This window comes from Bacidia gigantensis (assembly GCF_019456465.1).
Source record: "Bacidia gigantensis strain McMullin 20006 chromosome Unknown contig_255, whole genome shotgun sequence".
Taxonomy (NCBI): Eukaryota; Fungi; Ascomycota; class Lecanoromycetes; order Lecanorales; family Ramalinaceae; genus Bacidia; species Bacidia gigantensis.
Genome location: NW_025408605.1, coordinates 1094552 through 1108133, shown reverse-complemented (window position 1 = coordinate 1108133; position 13582 = coordinate 1094552). Strand labels below are relative to the sequence as shown.

The 13582-nt window shown below is 49.1% G+C and overlaps 5 protein-coding genes across 5 annotated transcripts; 2 read left to right on the top strand and 3 right to left on the bottom strand.

The window, feature by feature from the left end:
* Nucleotides 1–1006: 1006 nt before the first annotated feature.
* On the top strand, nt 1007–2139 carry KY384_007067 (uncharacterized protein; the record flags this gene model as incomplete). The annotated part of the gene is made up of 2 exons (XM_044815560.1): nt 1007–1305; nt 1362–2139. 2 exons carry the CDS (start codon nt 1007–1009, stop codon nt 2137–2139), a joined length of 1077 nt encoding a protein of 358 aa, XP_044667434.1.
* A 198-nt stretch (nt 2140–2337) lies between these two features.
* Nucleotides 2338–4062, bottom strand: KY384_007066 (uncharacterized protein; the record flags this gene model as incomplete). Its single annotated transcript, XM_044815559.1, has 1 exon — nt 2338–4062. The coding sequence occupies one exon, from the start codon at nt 4060–4062 to the stop codon at nt 2338–2340; it is 1725 nt and encodes a 574-aa protein (XP_044667433.1).
* A 23-nt stretch (nt 4063–4085) lies between these two features.
* KY384_007065 (uncharacterized protein) lies at nt 4086–7913 on the bottom strand (the record flags this gene model as incomplete). The annotated part of the gene is made up of 4 exons (XM_044815558.1): nt 4086–5293; nt 5902–6741; nt 6812–6913; nt 7718–7913. 4 exons carry the CDS (start codon nt 7911–7913, stop codon nt 4086–4088), a joined length of 2346 nt encoding a protein of 781 aa, XP_044667432.1.
* Nucleotides 7914–8532: 619 nt separating this feature from the next.
* KY384_007064 (uncharacterized protein) lies at nt 8533–10037 on the bottom strand (the record flags this gene model as incomplete). The annotated part of the gene is made up of 2 exons (XM_044815557.1): nt 8533–9912; nt 10020–10037. 2 exons carry the CDS (start codon nt 10035–10037, stop codon nt 8533–8535), a joined length of 1398 nt encoding a protein of 465 aa, XP_044667431.1.
* A 643-nt stretch (nt 10038–10680) lies between these two features.
* On the top strand, nt 10681–13407 carry KY384_007063 (uncharacterized protein; the record flags this gene model as incomplete). The annotated part of the gene is made up of 3 exons (XM_044815556.1): nt 10681–12092; nt 12143–12361; nt 12411–13407. 3 exons carry the CDS (start codon nt 10681–10683, stop codon nt 13405–13407), a joined length of 2628 nt encoding a protein of 875 aa, XP_044667430.1.
* Between the last annotated feature and the right edge of the window lie 175 nt (nt 13408–13582).

Sequence of the window (13582 nt, the reverse complement as noted above, 5' to 3'; positions counted from 1 at the left end):
TTCTGGGGGTAGAACTCGCACATCAAGCAATGAACAAGGTCTTTTGAAGGCAAGCAATTCGAGAAGCTTCGCAGCGTACGCAGGTCATGAGCGACCGCTCCTCTGCTACCCAACGCTATGCAATCATACTTCGGCCGAGAGAAGCGATGAAGACCACTCACGCTCAAGTCTATCGACTTCTGCTACAAAGAGTGAAATGGCCACGGGATGGAGAACGATATGAAGACAGACCATGGAAGGTCATCTACGACGGTTGAGTTCTGTGCCACCAAAGTGAGAGAAATTGTGAGATAATGAGCAAAGTATTTGGAGGTTGAGACATGCTCTGCATTTAAGTGAGTATCAAGAATACTCTGGGAAGGTATCTCGTGACACCCGTCTTTTTGTAGGCTATGCTATGAGAATTCATTAAGCTCTCTATCAAACCATGATGTTTTTGTTTATTTTGAACCAACTACCTGATATTGGGGAGAGAACAGCAAGCGTGACCCATCGCTTTAGTTCAGCGTTGCCGAGGGACAACCAGCCAGATTAACTATCGCTGACCCAACAGAGCTCTTGTTCACGGAGTTCGCATCGTGAAAGCAGCTTTCATGACCATGCATCCATCCGAGCCAAGCCCATGCTGACTCGCGCAAAGCTGAAAGCGATCTGAAGCAATTTCATACCCCAATTTTTTCCAGCTCGAAGGATTCGCACCCTTGCCTAGTCGAGTGAGCTCGAGTAAGCACGATGTTTTTTCTGGGTAATTCTGCAGGTCCTGCCGCCGGACTATTCTTGCTGGAGTCTTGCAAGCAGTATGGCCAATGCGGACGTTGGTTCCCTCAGCCACACCCTAGAGCTGGCAACCTGCCTTACTGACCCCTGCAGTGCCTAGTCCTGAAGGGCAGTCATTGCACGCGGTCATGGCAGCATCAGGCTGGGCCATGTTGCCTTATTCTGCGTCTTGTTGCCCCCTTGAAAATATTTCTAGGACGATAGAACCCGAGAAGCTCTCAGTATTGCCATGTCTCAAGGAGATGCGAACGATACTGAATCAGAGAACAGCCAACCAGGCGAAAAGTCTCATCCTCCTCTGACAACAATCTTCACTCCTCCATCTTCCTGCCATGATACAGTCACATATGATGGCACGACACTTTGGCAGAATGGTATCAGCCAAATGGGCGACGCAGGCTGCTATCCCACGAATTTCTACGAGGAGCTATTCAACAACTATTACTCACCAGGAATATGTCCAGATAGTTGGACCAGTGTTGGAGCCATAGATCACTCCTCTGGCAATGATGCAATGTGTTGTCCAAAGTAAGATCCTCTCAATGCGCTTAGGCGCCTGAGCAGCTGACCCTCATGTCTTGAAGTGGCTATTTCCTCACGACCAGCGACCAAGGCATTCTCCGGAATTACTGTTTTTCGCTTTTCAATACTCCTTTGACGAAGGTATATTCGATGCGTTCGCTCCAGTCCGGCTCGATACCGTCCAACCCAAGCTTGACTACCATAAGTCCTGCGAAAGTGTCAAATACGGTCTATGCGGATGTAATCCAAGTGCAGTGGCAGGACAGTGACCAAAATATCATCCAATTGATGTCTCAAAAGGATGCGGAAGCTACCATGCAAAGCTCATCTTCAAGCGCGAGTCCCGCGTCTACAACACCCGCAGCTGCCTCTCAAACCAACGCACCCACATCCACAGCCGCGCCCACATCAAGTGCAGACAGCGGCCTTTCTTCGGGCGCAAAAGCAGGTATTGGAGTTGGTGTCGCCCTTGGTGTCCTTGCCATCATGGCGTTGGCGGCATTTCTCTTCCTCCGCCGCCGAAAAAGGAGAAAGCCTCACGATCCCGCTTCAGAGTCTACGCTGAAGGATTGGAAGGGCCCTGCTTATCATGAGATGGACCCCACTCAGACTGGCTTGCCACCCCAAGAAATGGACGCTAGACATATATCAGAAGCAGCTGGCTCAGTGCCGCCAATTGAATTGCCCGAGCGAGGAAATAGTCGAAGGGGCGTCAGGGACAGTAGTAATATGAGCGATGCCCCAATATCATCACTCGGCAAAAGTCCTTTTGGGAGTCAGAACATAGGCAATGGAACAGACAGGAGCGTTTTCGGAAGTCAGCACGCCAGGCGTGGATGATTGACTAGATTGGGTTGAGTAGTAAGGCGGTTTTTATGTTTTGTTTTCCAAGTTTTATACCCTTCCCGAGTGTTTTCTATAAAATTGTCTGGTTGCATTCTTCGCAATTACCCTTTCAACAGTTCAAAACGTGTCGTTCAAGGGGATCAGTCAGGAGGCGGCCCTTGACAACTCCAAAACAGTACATTATCCCTTCATTCATCCCGTCGTCCAACTTAGTGCTAGCCAAGCCCCAAGAAACATCCAACCGACTAGCAGCACTAGGAGGCCTAACACTACGCCAGCAGTGACTCTCGACCCAGGCCCGCCAGACAGATACGCTTCAGGTTGCTGACCAGCTGACGCTGGTATGTTCGTCGATGTGACTGTCGAGCTCTCTGTACTCAAGGAAGCAGAGGAGGTATCTCTCTGAATCACCGTCGGTGTTGGCCCATTAGCGTTGATGATAGCGCTGAGACTTGCGGCAGCACTGCCGGGTCCCAAAGCGTCCGACGGGATGCCGAAGAGTGCGGTATCTGCACCGGGCACTGTTGTAGGCACCTGAGAGGGAGTGGAGTGAGAGCCTGTAATTGCTATGCCGTCATGCGATGACGATTGACCGATAGTAGACGAATTTGGTTCGCTTGGCAGGCTTTGGCCTGCAGCATTCGGGCTACCTTTCAGAGGCTCACCTGTTGCAGTACGGTTGACTCCAGCGAATATCCAGAGAAGGCACGCCACGACACTGCAAATAGCCACCAGAGAGAAAGCCAGGATGATTCTTCTGGCTGACCAACCTTCGACAATCTCAAGTGCAACTCTCTCTAACCTCGCTTCTCCCTGCACACCCACAGCTTGATTCTCCGGCAATCCTCTCGCCCAATTCCACCACTCCCATTTGCCATTCCCAATTTTTGGTTTTCGATAGAGCTCTAGCAATCGCGCCTCTGCGAAGCCAGACTCTTCGTCCTTCTGTTCCTTTGTCTCGAAGCACTGCTGTTTCGCCCTCCTCGTAGCAAGCTGGCACCAAGATGTGTATCCCAGCAATCTTACGCTGCAGACGGTCCTTGCACCGCATTTCGCCAGCACCGGCCCTCTGAAGGACGTATAAGCCCCCCTGAGCAAAAGTGCCAACTTAGCATCATCGAACGTCTGATTCATCGCCACCGTTCCTCCTTCCTGCGGCTTCCCCGACATTACGGAACTAAAGATTTCATGCCCTACGCTCGGAATCTTCAGTCTCGTCACCTTTGGCATTCCCCCACCACGCTTGTACACAAGAACAGTCAAACTTGCCCATTTTCCTTTCTCCTTCCTTTGATTTCTTTCCCAACCCCCCTCCTTATCCCCTTCATATGGTATCGGGTACGGCGTACTGATCACATCCTCCTTCTCCCATTTCTTGCCTGCCTGCCTTGCAGCTTCCGTATCCGCTCTTAATGAAAATCCAACCTTACTTCGACTCCTCTCTTGCTGAGCCGGTCTCATGACTTTCGCCATCACGGACGGATGGCTTCTCAAGCCATCAGCCGGCGCCTTAGGGTCTGGCGTCCCCATGACAGCATTACGGGCAAGTGCGCTACCTCCTGCAATCGGGCTCGTGGAAACATGATGGATTGCCGGCGCTGAGTTGGGCGCGAAGGGATCCGCCGACCCGTTCCAGAGCCCGCTGACTCGGTCGTCTCCTTCGAGGTATCTGTGTTCTAGAACCTCGCTTGCAGAATTTGGTCCGTCGGCTACGCGCTCAGAAGTTGGCCAGCCAATAATGCCGCTGCGGCGATCTTCACGTTTCTGCTGTTCTTCATCCTCAGTACGTGGCTCATATGCACGGGTGCCGACGGTGACTGTATTGTCGGTAGTACTAGCGTCAGAGAGGCCAACGTCAAGGTCCTTGTTTTGGCTGTTGCCGCTGGGACCCCGGACCAGAGCCTCAGTGATATCCATCTTCTGGGGACTGTCTTGCTGCTTCATAGATCCGCTGCGGTGCTGGACGAGGGTTGGCTTGCGAAAAGAGGCTTGTGTGGCGTTGCCCAGAAAAAAGGTTTCTGGCCATCGTCTGCATCCTCCTCGTCATCGGCGTCGTGGGCGCGATCTTCGTCGCCTTCCGAGGAGGCGGCATCGAAGAAGGAGTCCAAGTGCTGCTGGCCGTGAGGTACATTCTTTACGGTTTCGACGGTGCCAGAGGAGTCACGGTTCTTAGCTTTCTTTCCGCCGGGTTTGAAGCGTTGGAGGAATGGTACGTGCAGTGCCCTTGAAGCTCGTGGGCTCTTTGGCTCTTCTTTTACGTGCGCGAAGGTCGGAGTATTGGGTGATTGGATTACAATGTCAGGTCTTTCTATCTTGTCGTCATCTCTGTCTTTCTCAAGTCGGAGGGGAGATTTGACCAAGTTCGTGTTGTTCACGAGGATATCATTGCGAAGTACAGGCATTGCGAGCGGCACAGAGGCCTCACTTCCCCTTTCACTCTCTCCTACGATCATGATACCATCTTCAGAGCTCCCTGCACTTCCATGATCGAGAAAGCTGAACGAACTCGATTCCAAGTTGAAGGACTGCTCCATCACGTGGGACAGCGACTCTGCATCGCTCGGGTGGGCCAGGCTGTTCTTGGGCGCCCTGTTTCCAGGCGGAGGCGACTTTACTTTTTGACTAGTACCCGGTGGATACTCTGACGATGTAGAGACTGAGCCAAACCGTGAAGCAGTTTGGTCATCTTTGTGTCCGCTTTGGTGCTCGTCTAGGCCCTCGAGGACGGATTGCGATCCGCCTACAGAAGAAGTTGCGTACGAAGGTACGAACGAGAACTTGGAAAAGCGATTGTCGACATTTTCTTTGGCAAGATTGACCAGGTTAGGCTCTAAGGGCAGCGCGACAGCTGAGCTTGAGGAATGATCTTCGCTGCCGAATTTTGAGCCAAGGATGGCCTTTTGATTTGGCTGTGGACTGACAGATGCAATACTATCCTGTTGGTCTGTATTATCCTCGTCTGAAGCGGTACTCATACGTGTCGACATGCTACGTCTGGGGTTGCCTGAGCCGGCCACAATGATCGGGCTTTTGGAGAAGATGCCACCGAATGATATAGGCCGGGTTTTGAGGGTCTTCGATAGGCCCTTTTGACGATCTGGTATGGGCATGGCCATTGCTTTTAGGGGTGATGAGGAGGTGAGAAGATCTGGCAGCATCTTAGAATTTCATTGGCAAAGCACGTAGTACTGCGCACAAAGATCATGCTAACAAGGCAAAGCAACGCTATTTTTCCGACGTACGGGTACAGTCGAACCGCTTGCGTCCTTGAACGCACGTGAAATGGAGGAAATCTTTGTACATAAGGAAAGTATAAGGACCGCTTTCCGTCCACAAAGAACAGGCTTCCCAGCAGCCCGCAAAGCTGCGCATTCGTCTCAAATTTTCCATTTGCTTTAGCGTTTGGTATTGAAATGTCAGTATCCATAGTAGACGACCATCGGGATTCATTTAGCGTACATGGGTTTGGCATTGGCTGCTTTTTGATCTTGAAGAAGCCGATATCTGCCCCCGATGATCGTGCTATTAAGTTCTCGCCAACATTGATGTGATGTGACTCCTAGTTCGAAACAAGCTATGATTGTGTGAAATAATTACCGCCGCAGTATGGGCACTCGTCGAAGTCTTCAAGAAACCTTCTGGGCAAGCATTCCCGATCACTCAATTCAGGGTTTCCACGTTCGTTGACGAAAATACGCTGACAACTCGAGCACTTTTTAATGTGTTTCGGATTCTTTATGGGCATAAACGTAATACCACATCTTGCTCCCAAAGGATGTTTGTTGAGACATTCAGCACTGTTTGATGGCCCAAATGTAAGAGGTTGCTCGCACACCGGACACTGATCCACCAATACTTTGAGTCGTTCGTGTTTGAGAAGTTCAGGCAGCCTAAGGCGCAAGAATTCGGGAATCGCAGCAAGCATTTCCAATCGTGATTGTGACTCATTTGCTCTTATAAGTTTCAAGAATTGAGCTTCTTTGGAGAAATTGTCGACGCCGTTGAAAGCGTTTATCAAGTGATCCAGTATTGCCTGTGCGACTAGCAGACGATGGTCGCTGGAATCATGGAACCCGGTAAGTGCAACAATGACGGCATTGTAGTAGAAACGCAAGGTGATATCTGTCTCTGACAAATGTTCTTCTACACTCATCTTCAATTTTTGAAATACCCTTCCAAGCGCTTCCGAAACATCAGCTTGTATCTCGTCCTGCCAAGGGAAGTGGAAGACTTGAGAGTCCAAGTCGATATAGCCGAAAAGTAGCGTAGCTTTTTGCTCCTGGGTAGTCTTGTACATTACCTCCCAACGATACTGGAAGCTGATGCATACCACGAATATCCCTCGATAAGAAGCCGTGCCATGAACCCATGTATCCACGAGCTTTGGATCAATTTTTCGAGCAGTGGCGTAAATCTTTCTAGCGTTCGACAACTGCTGACACGCGGAAAAGGGTTGCCCCTGTGACTTACGGGTCGGTATAGAAAGATTGCTAGGAGCTTCAGGGCTTGTTGTCTCGAGGCCGAAAGCTTCGAGTTGTCCGTCTCGTGTGGCTGCAACAAAATTGAGGGATCCAGAACCCTGTTTCGGGTTGTGTTCTGTGCATGATATTAAAGCTGTTCTCAATCACATAAGTATCGATTTGATAGTCGGTGCGGAGCTTCTTACCCATAATATCGTATGGCGTGAGTTGGCGGTCGTCTTTGTCGTGACCAGGAAGTAAAGCCTCCTGACGCTGGTGTATTGTAAAAGCCCCTTCGGCCGACAGTTCTAACAAAAAAGAATAAAGCGAGCGATATACAACGACCAGTAGCAGCGGTATTGTGAACTATTCATAGGGTAAGGGCTCTGCAACATTGAGAACTTTGAAGATAATTGAGAAGCTTACGATGCAGTCTAGCCAGAATATCATGCTGTGACTAGCTGGCCCAAAAGTTAAATTTGTGAATATTTCATTGTCATTGTGAATTTGTTGTGGCTGTCCAGGGCCAGCTAAACCAAGTGAGATCGCGTGATGGTACAGAAGTCCAGCTCGTCGGAAAGATAGCACGAATTTCCTAGCGTTGCTACAGGGTATCACAGGGCTACATTTCACATAGTCAGGGAATGTAGTTTGTAGTGACCCGAGTTGGTATAATGAGGGTACGTGGTCTATATTCTGCTGCTTTAAGTGATCCAGTTCCAGTATTTGACACGCCGACCAGGATTTGGACTCGTTTTGATATGGGCTAGCAATTCGAAAAAGTCTGATTGGAGCACCCATTCCCAATCCTACAGCAAGGATGAAATCATCTTCGATGGGACACCAAGTCACACATCGTACTTGATGTGGGCCCGAAGGCTTTCCTTCGGCATTTCTTCCCTGATTCAGAACCAGCACTCTCTCCCAACTCTCCGAATCTTTTGGATTTGAGGTGGATGCCCAGATTGAGAGTATATGATTAGCTGTCAATACTGCCAGGGCAGAGCGTCGATGAAGCGCTAGACCTGGCGGCGACCACGCAATCTGACATACATGACTATCAGATTGCTCTTCTCCGATGTCCATCAGTGGAAAAGGCTTTGGTGACTGACGTGGCCATTCTGTGGTAGTAAATTTGTTGACCTGAACTTTCACCTCGCTCCAAGGTCTAGCCCTGTTGCCCGGGATCAAGAGTATGACCTGGTCTCCCGCAGCCAAAGCCAACTCGCCACGGGCAGCCCAAGCCAGACAATTCTCATCTAGTGGTTTGACGTGCGGAATATCCAATTTCGAGATGTCAGGCTGCATTGTGGCAGACCTTCACACGTGACACTCTAAGGAAGACCAATTTCTCAATTCGAAATATTGGTAGACTGTGAAGCTTGAATACGACAGATTCAACTATCGTACGCGCTCTTAACATTCTCAATATTTCCGCCACATCATCTACTCTGTTGTTGGAGAGTTGAAATTGAACTTTGGACTTTTCTAGGATGATTGATAGAAGAGGTCCCCCTAGTTTTAAGTTGGATCGACCCCTACTCTAGATTAGCTAACAAGGGCTGGGCGGGGCGCATTCTCAAAACTAAGCCATCAAGATATAAATTGCCCAGAAATCTTATTTAGGGGTCATCTCTTCTACGCAAGGCTTTTTGGAGTAATTCACCTTTCTAACCTTTTTAGGAAAGGCTTGACATAGATTCTTAAACATTCCTACCATGAAAACATACTTAATTAATTTGAAAATCTATATACTTGATGTTCTTAATATAATGAATAGATTTTGAGGATTTGAAATTATTCTATGCAAGTTTGAGCATTGTACGTTGGTATTTTAAAAAACTTCTAAATATGCGTTATCAAAAAAAGCCTTAAGTAGACCTGACGCGCGAAGAGATCTATAGTGTGCTATTGTCTATTGTCAATGTTACGTATTATTTCGAAATTGATCAACTTCAAAGAGTCTTTCGCCAACAGGATCCCACTCCTCGTCCCAACGCCGTTTCCCCTCTTCCAGTGCTCCTTTCTGTAGCTTCTCTAGCATAGTGGGGTCCTTACTGAACAACAATTGGAGTATCTCGTTGAGCTTTCCGGCATTTCCAAAGCCCAATCCATTCACTCCCTCCTGAACCAATTCTGGCCATGCCTCAAATTCTGACCATCCAGCTACAGGTATGCCTGCCCCAAACATATCGAGCACTTTCATAGGCAAGTCGACTCCACTGCTGCTTGTGTGAAGGCTGATACCCAAGTCAGCGCATCCAAGCTGCGATGCGTAGTCTTTGAGATCGTCGAAGAAGCCAGTGATGATGAAGACATGAGATAGCTGTTGATGGGCGTAGAGCTCATCTACTCTACGCTCAAAAGCTGCCTTCCCAGGGCCTCTACCCGTAATTATCACGACAAGAAAGGGTAGCTTTGAGACCTTGGCATGTTCACTGTAAATGAGAAAAGCACTGAGCAATAAAGAAAAATCCTCATCAGCAGTCCAAGAAGTCGGACTGACTATCAGCCTTGCCTTTCTATCCTTGAGCGACTGCATGAGAGCCTCTGCTGGATGTACAGGAGCCTCTAGACCCGCGACACCTGCTTGATGAAAGTAAATGTCACAAAAAGAAAGATCTGGATTGCACGTCGTTGTAAGTGAGTCTGCCAGCTTGTCCAAAAATAAAGCTCGGGTTGGTTCGTCTAAACTCTGGAAGGTCAAAGCTGGGCGATCGTGAAGCGTGAAGACCGAATGATCGATGTGGCAGGTTTCTTTGAGCGCTCTCGCCATAGCACTAGACACGCAAAGGTGTGCATACGCGTACCGACCTATATGTTGCTCGTAAAGTCTGGAGACTGCTACCAGAGGGTGATTCTGCCCAAGTTTTAAAGAAAGGAGGGTATAACCAAAGTTGTGCCAGTCAATCACAAGACGAGTCTTCCGTAAGCGACACGCAAGCAGAGCAATGGCTAACGTGGGAATTGTTGGGGGATTTTGAACGAGCATCCAGCCCGACCTCTCAGCTTTGAGGTACATGTGACTCCACAAGGTCCAGATCTGGAAAAGGGTTTTCAGTGGACCAAGGATTGAGAAAAGAATGCGATTCTTTGTCTTCAACCAGGCCGGAGGCAGAGTGAGTGGAGAGACATGGATTTCACGATGTGCGCCAATCCCGGGGTGCAGATGTGATTCTGAATATCCAACTAAATCGACGTGAAAGCCATGCTTGGCCAAGCTTAAAGCATGATATTGCATTCGAGGACTTCTACCAATGTCTCCCAAAACGACGACCTGAACCCGCTTTTCATCATCCAACTCTGGCTCTCGTGAATGACGCGAAAGAGTAGTAATGAGGAGCACCACGATGCACTTCAGCATCCAAGGGAACAAACTTTCAGGGCTGGAAAAAGACATTGAGACTATGGCACTGTATCATGTGGTTCCATGTCTTGAAGTCTCTCATATGAGGTAGGGTCGGATCTGCATGTCGTGTGCTTCCAATGCGTGTGAAAGGATTCAATTGCAAGGTCGCACGCGAAACAGGAGCGCATGGGGCGGAAATGTTCCTCGAATTGATCCATGCCCTGGTGCCCCTGACAAGAGCTTTGCCTCATGCGGATATTTGTACATATTCCTCGGATCCTCCAACCCATTATAAGTGAGATACTCAGCAAGGTGATCACAGATCAGGTCGGAGGATCGACTCGAGCATGGTTTGCTCTTTCCGTTTGCCTTGAGGGCAGACAACCTATAGTCCGCCTTCGAGGAAGGCGCTAGACGATGGCGACTACCTACGCTCTTCCCCCGTCTTCTTCGAACCATGCAGGTCATGGTCACTCTCATTCACATCACAGGCAGCCAGCCAACTCCAAATTACCACTGCACCCAACTAACACGAACGGTCCATACCTCTTCAACAACGAAAACGCCAATGTAGAGAGCTTTTGTACCAATAGCAATCTCGACCCATGTCCCGCCAAGTCAGTCGATGATCTTCCTTCTTCCAGTCCACAGCGAAGCCAATCGCCATATCTCCAGCTCCCCAATCCTGTCTCTTTCTCAACTTCGTCTGGAACAAGGGCTAAGAGTATGGATAGGCGGAAAAGCGCAGGGCTTCCTACACAATTGAACCTGCAAAGCAGTGGTTACGGACTTCCTGTCGCTGATGCGCACAAATTCGAGACAACGAGCATGTCGATGGAAAGCTCTATAGTATCCTTGAAGGAGGTCTATTCGGCTGTGCTATTATCTCTCCCTTACGCTTTCGCGTCTTTAGCCTTTGGTTTGGGAATTGTTCCTGGAATCTCTCGGGGCGCAAACTCAGCAGATCCGAATCCTGAGGTAGTCGTGAACAACGCTCGCTTCCAAAGTATAGATCTTGCAAATACGTCCCGATCCACTTTACTCAGTGGGCTCATTGCGGCAACACTGCTTTTTCTGGCTATGGGAGGCAAAGCCGCGCAAGCGGCTGGCAAGATTCAAAGCACCAGATCCTTTTCTCTACTCAACATATCGACCTCTGCGGACTTCCTGCGAGTTGGCAGAGTTGCGGTGATGCGAGCAGCGACAATCGGATTGCCTTTCTATGCTACATCTTGTCTTGGAGGAGCCAGGGTAACGACTATCTTCCTCTTTGCCAAAGTTACAGGCCTTATGGTAGCTGGAGATGAATCTTCAATACTACTTACAGGGAAAACCTGGATGCGAGTGTTGAGCCAACGCAAATGGAGTGTGGCAGTGATAGCGCTTCAAATTTGCACCGATGTCTTTGGTCTTACCAATAGTGAGTCGAAGCTAAGTATTGCGCTTGGATATACGGCCCTTGGAATCTCTGTCTTCATGATGCCACCGGCTTATCCATCCCTGAAGCCAAGGTCTTTGAGCAGAATTATACACAGCAGCTCTTTAAAGGCGACAGACTGGCGTGTTTCTTCCAACACTGCGTCTCCATCCACACCTCTGCTTCCAATCTCATCAAATATATGCACCGCAGAAGACATCGACCTCACTCTGGCGGTCGCTTTGTTCATGTGTATCACAACTTTCATACTTCCTTTCGTATCTGCACCTAGCGCCGGCGCAGATGCAACTGATGGTAGCATTTTTGCCTGGAGCATCTTGACGACTTGCGCAGCAGCTCTAGGGCTAATTTTCATCGATTCCTATGCCCTTCGAAGCCAACGCGGTGCTGGGTCAATTATTGGATCACTAATTTCATGTCTGTTGATTACGACCTTGAATTACGACGCATGGACTTCTTTCTTCTACCAGAGCGTATTCATTGGCGCTTCATACATCGCTTATGCTCTCGATACTCGATTTACCTCGTCATCGTCCTCACATTCTGCTGGACATAATAATCATCAACGGCGATCCTATCACGGAGAGGTTGTGGGAGCGTCCAGAATGACAAACTACATAGTACCGGCAGTCCAGGATTGGCCTCTTCTTCATACTATTTTAGTTGAGAAGGACTCGCGCCGGATCTTTTACTTCATGTGGTGAGCGCTCTGCCCAAATCTCTTCGCAGGACAGCTAACGAAATCATCAGCCTCAACTTTGCCTTCATGCTAGTCCAAACCTTTTATGGCATTGTTTCGGGATCGCTGGGCCTGCTAAGCGATAGTATTCATATGTTTTTCGATTGTCTGGCTCTTTTGGTCGGTCTGTCAGCCGCCGTGATGAGTAAGTGGCCGCCGAGTCGTCGATTTCCTTATGGCTATGCCAAGATTGAAACACTGGCGGGATTTGCCAATGGCGTCTTCTTGATGTATGTGTCTGCAGCGCATCAATCCAAATCTGCTAATATATCCCATTAGGCTCATTAGTGTCGAAATCATCTATGAGGCCATTGAGCGTCTCTCAGAAGGCAGTAATGTCAAGCGGTTGGGCGAGCTCATGACCGTCAGTATATTAGGCCTTGTCATTAACATTGTTGGGATCTTCGCCTTTGGTCATGCTCATCACGGGCATGATCATTCACATGGACACTCACACGGACACTCACACGGCCAGCAGGATCATGCCCATGGCAAGCATTCACATCTGCATCACGAGCATGAACACGACCAATCACACAGTGACCATGAATGTCATAATCATACCCACCAGAGCGAAAGTGAGATCAAGCACAACCAGAGTTTCCCAGCCTTGAATGGTCATGCTAGTGCTGAAAACCTGGCAACCTCTTCACCAACTCCATCCGTGTACTCTTCAGTCCCAGCCACCCCCTCCAAAACAGTCCACCACGACGCTTCTAGTCATGGTCATGGCCATGGTCATCATCATCACGAGCACGATCATGATCATAGCCATCGTCACAATCATCATCACCACCACCATAGCGAAAACATGATGGGTATCTACTTGCACGTTCTTGGTGACACATTAGGCTCGCTAGCCGTCGTTGTCTCCACATGGCTGGTACAGTGGAACGGCTGGTCAGGTTGGGATCCTCTTGCTTCCACAGGTATAGCGATCATCATCTTTGGCACTGCAATCCCGCTGGTCAAGAACTGTGCAAGCAAGCTCCTTCTCACGGTTCCAGAAGACGTCGAATACGACCTTCGAGAAGCACTAGCGGGTATCAGTGCGCTACGTGGGGTATTGGGCTGCACGGTCCCCAAGTTCTGGGTCCAAGACGGCGAGGAAAGACATGTGATGGGAGTTGTGCATGTGGTGGCTGACAGGATCAGCAACTTGGAGGATGTGAAAGAGAGATGCATCGCCTTCTTGAAGGACGCCGGACTCGATGTGCTGGTGCAGGTTGAAATAGAAGGTGCAAGATGTTGGTGCCAAGGAGTCAGTTCAAAGTAACATATCCATCCAGTAGGATAACAAGGAGCCAACAAGGAGTGTGAGGACAAGTCATTATTGCAAAGATACCCTGTAGCGATGATTTGAGCGAAGCATACATCATGGAAATCGATGAAGTGTAACATACAGCGCATGACTATGAAACAGCGAGAGTGTAACAATAATGATCAATCTT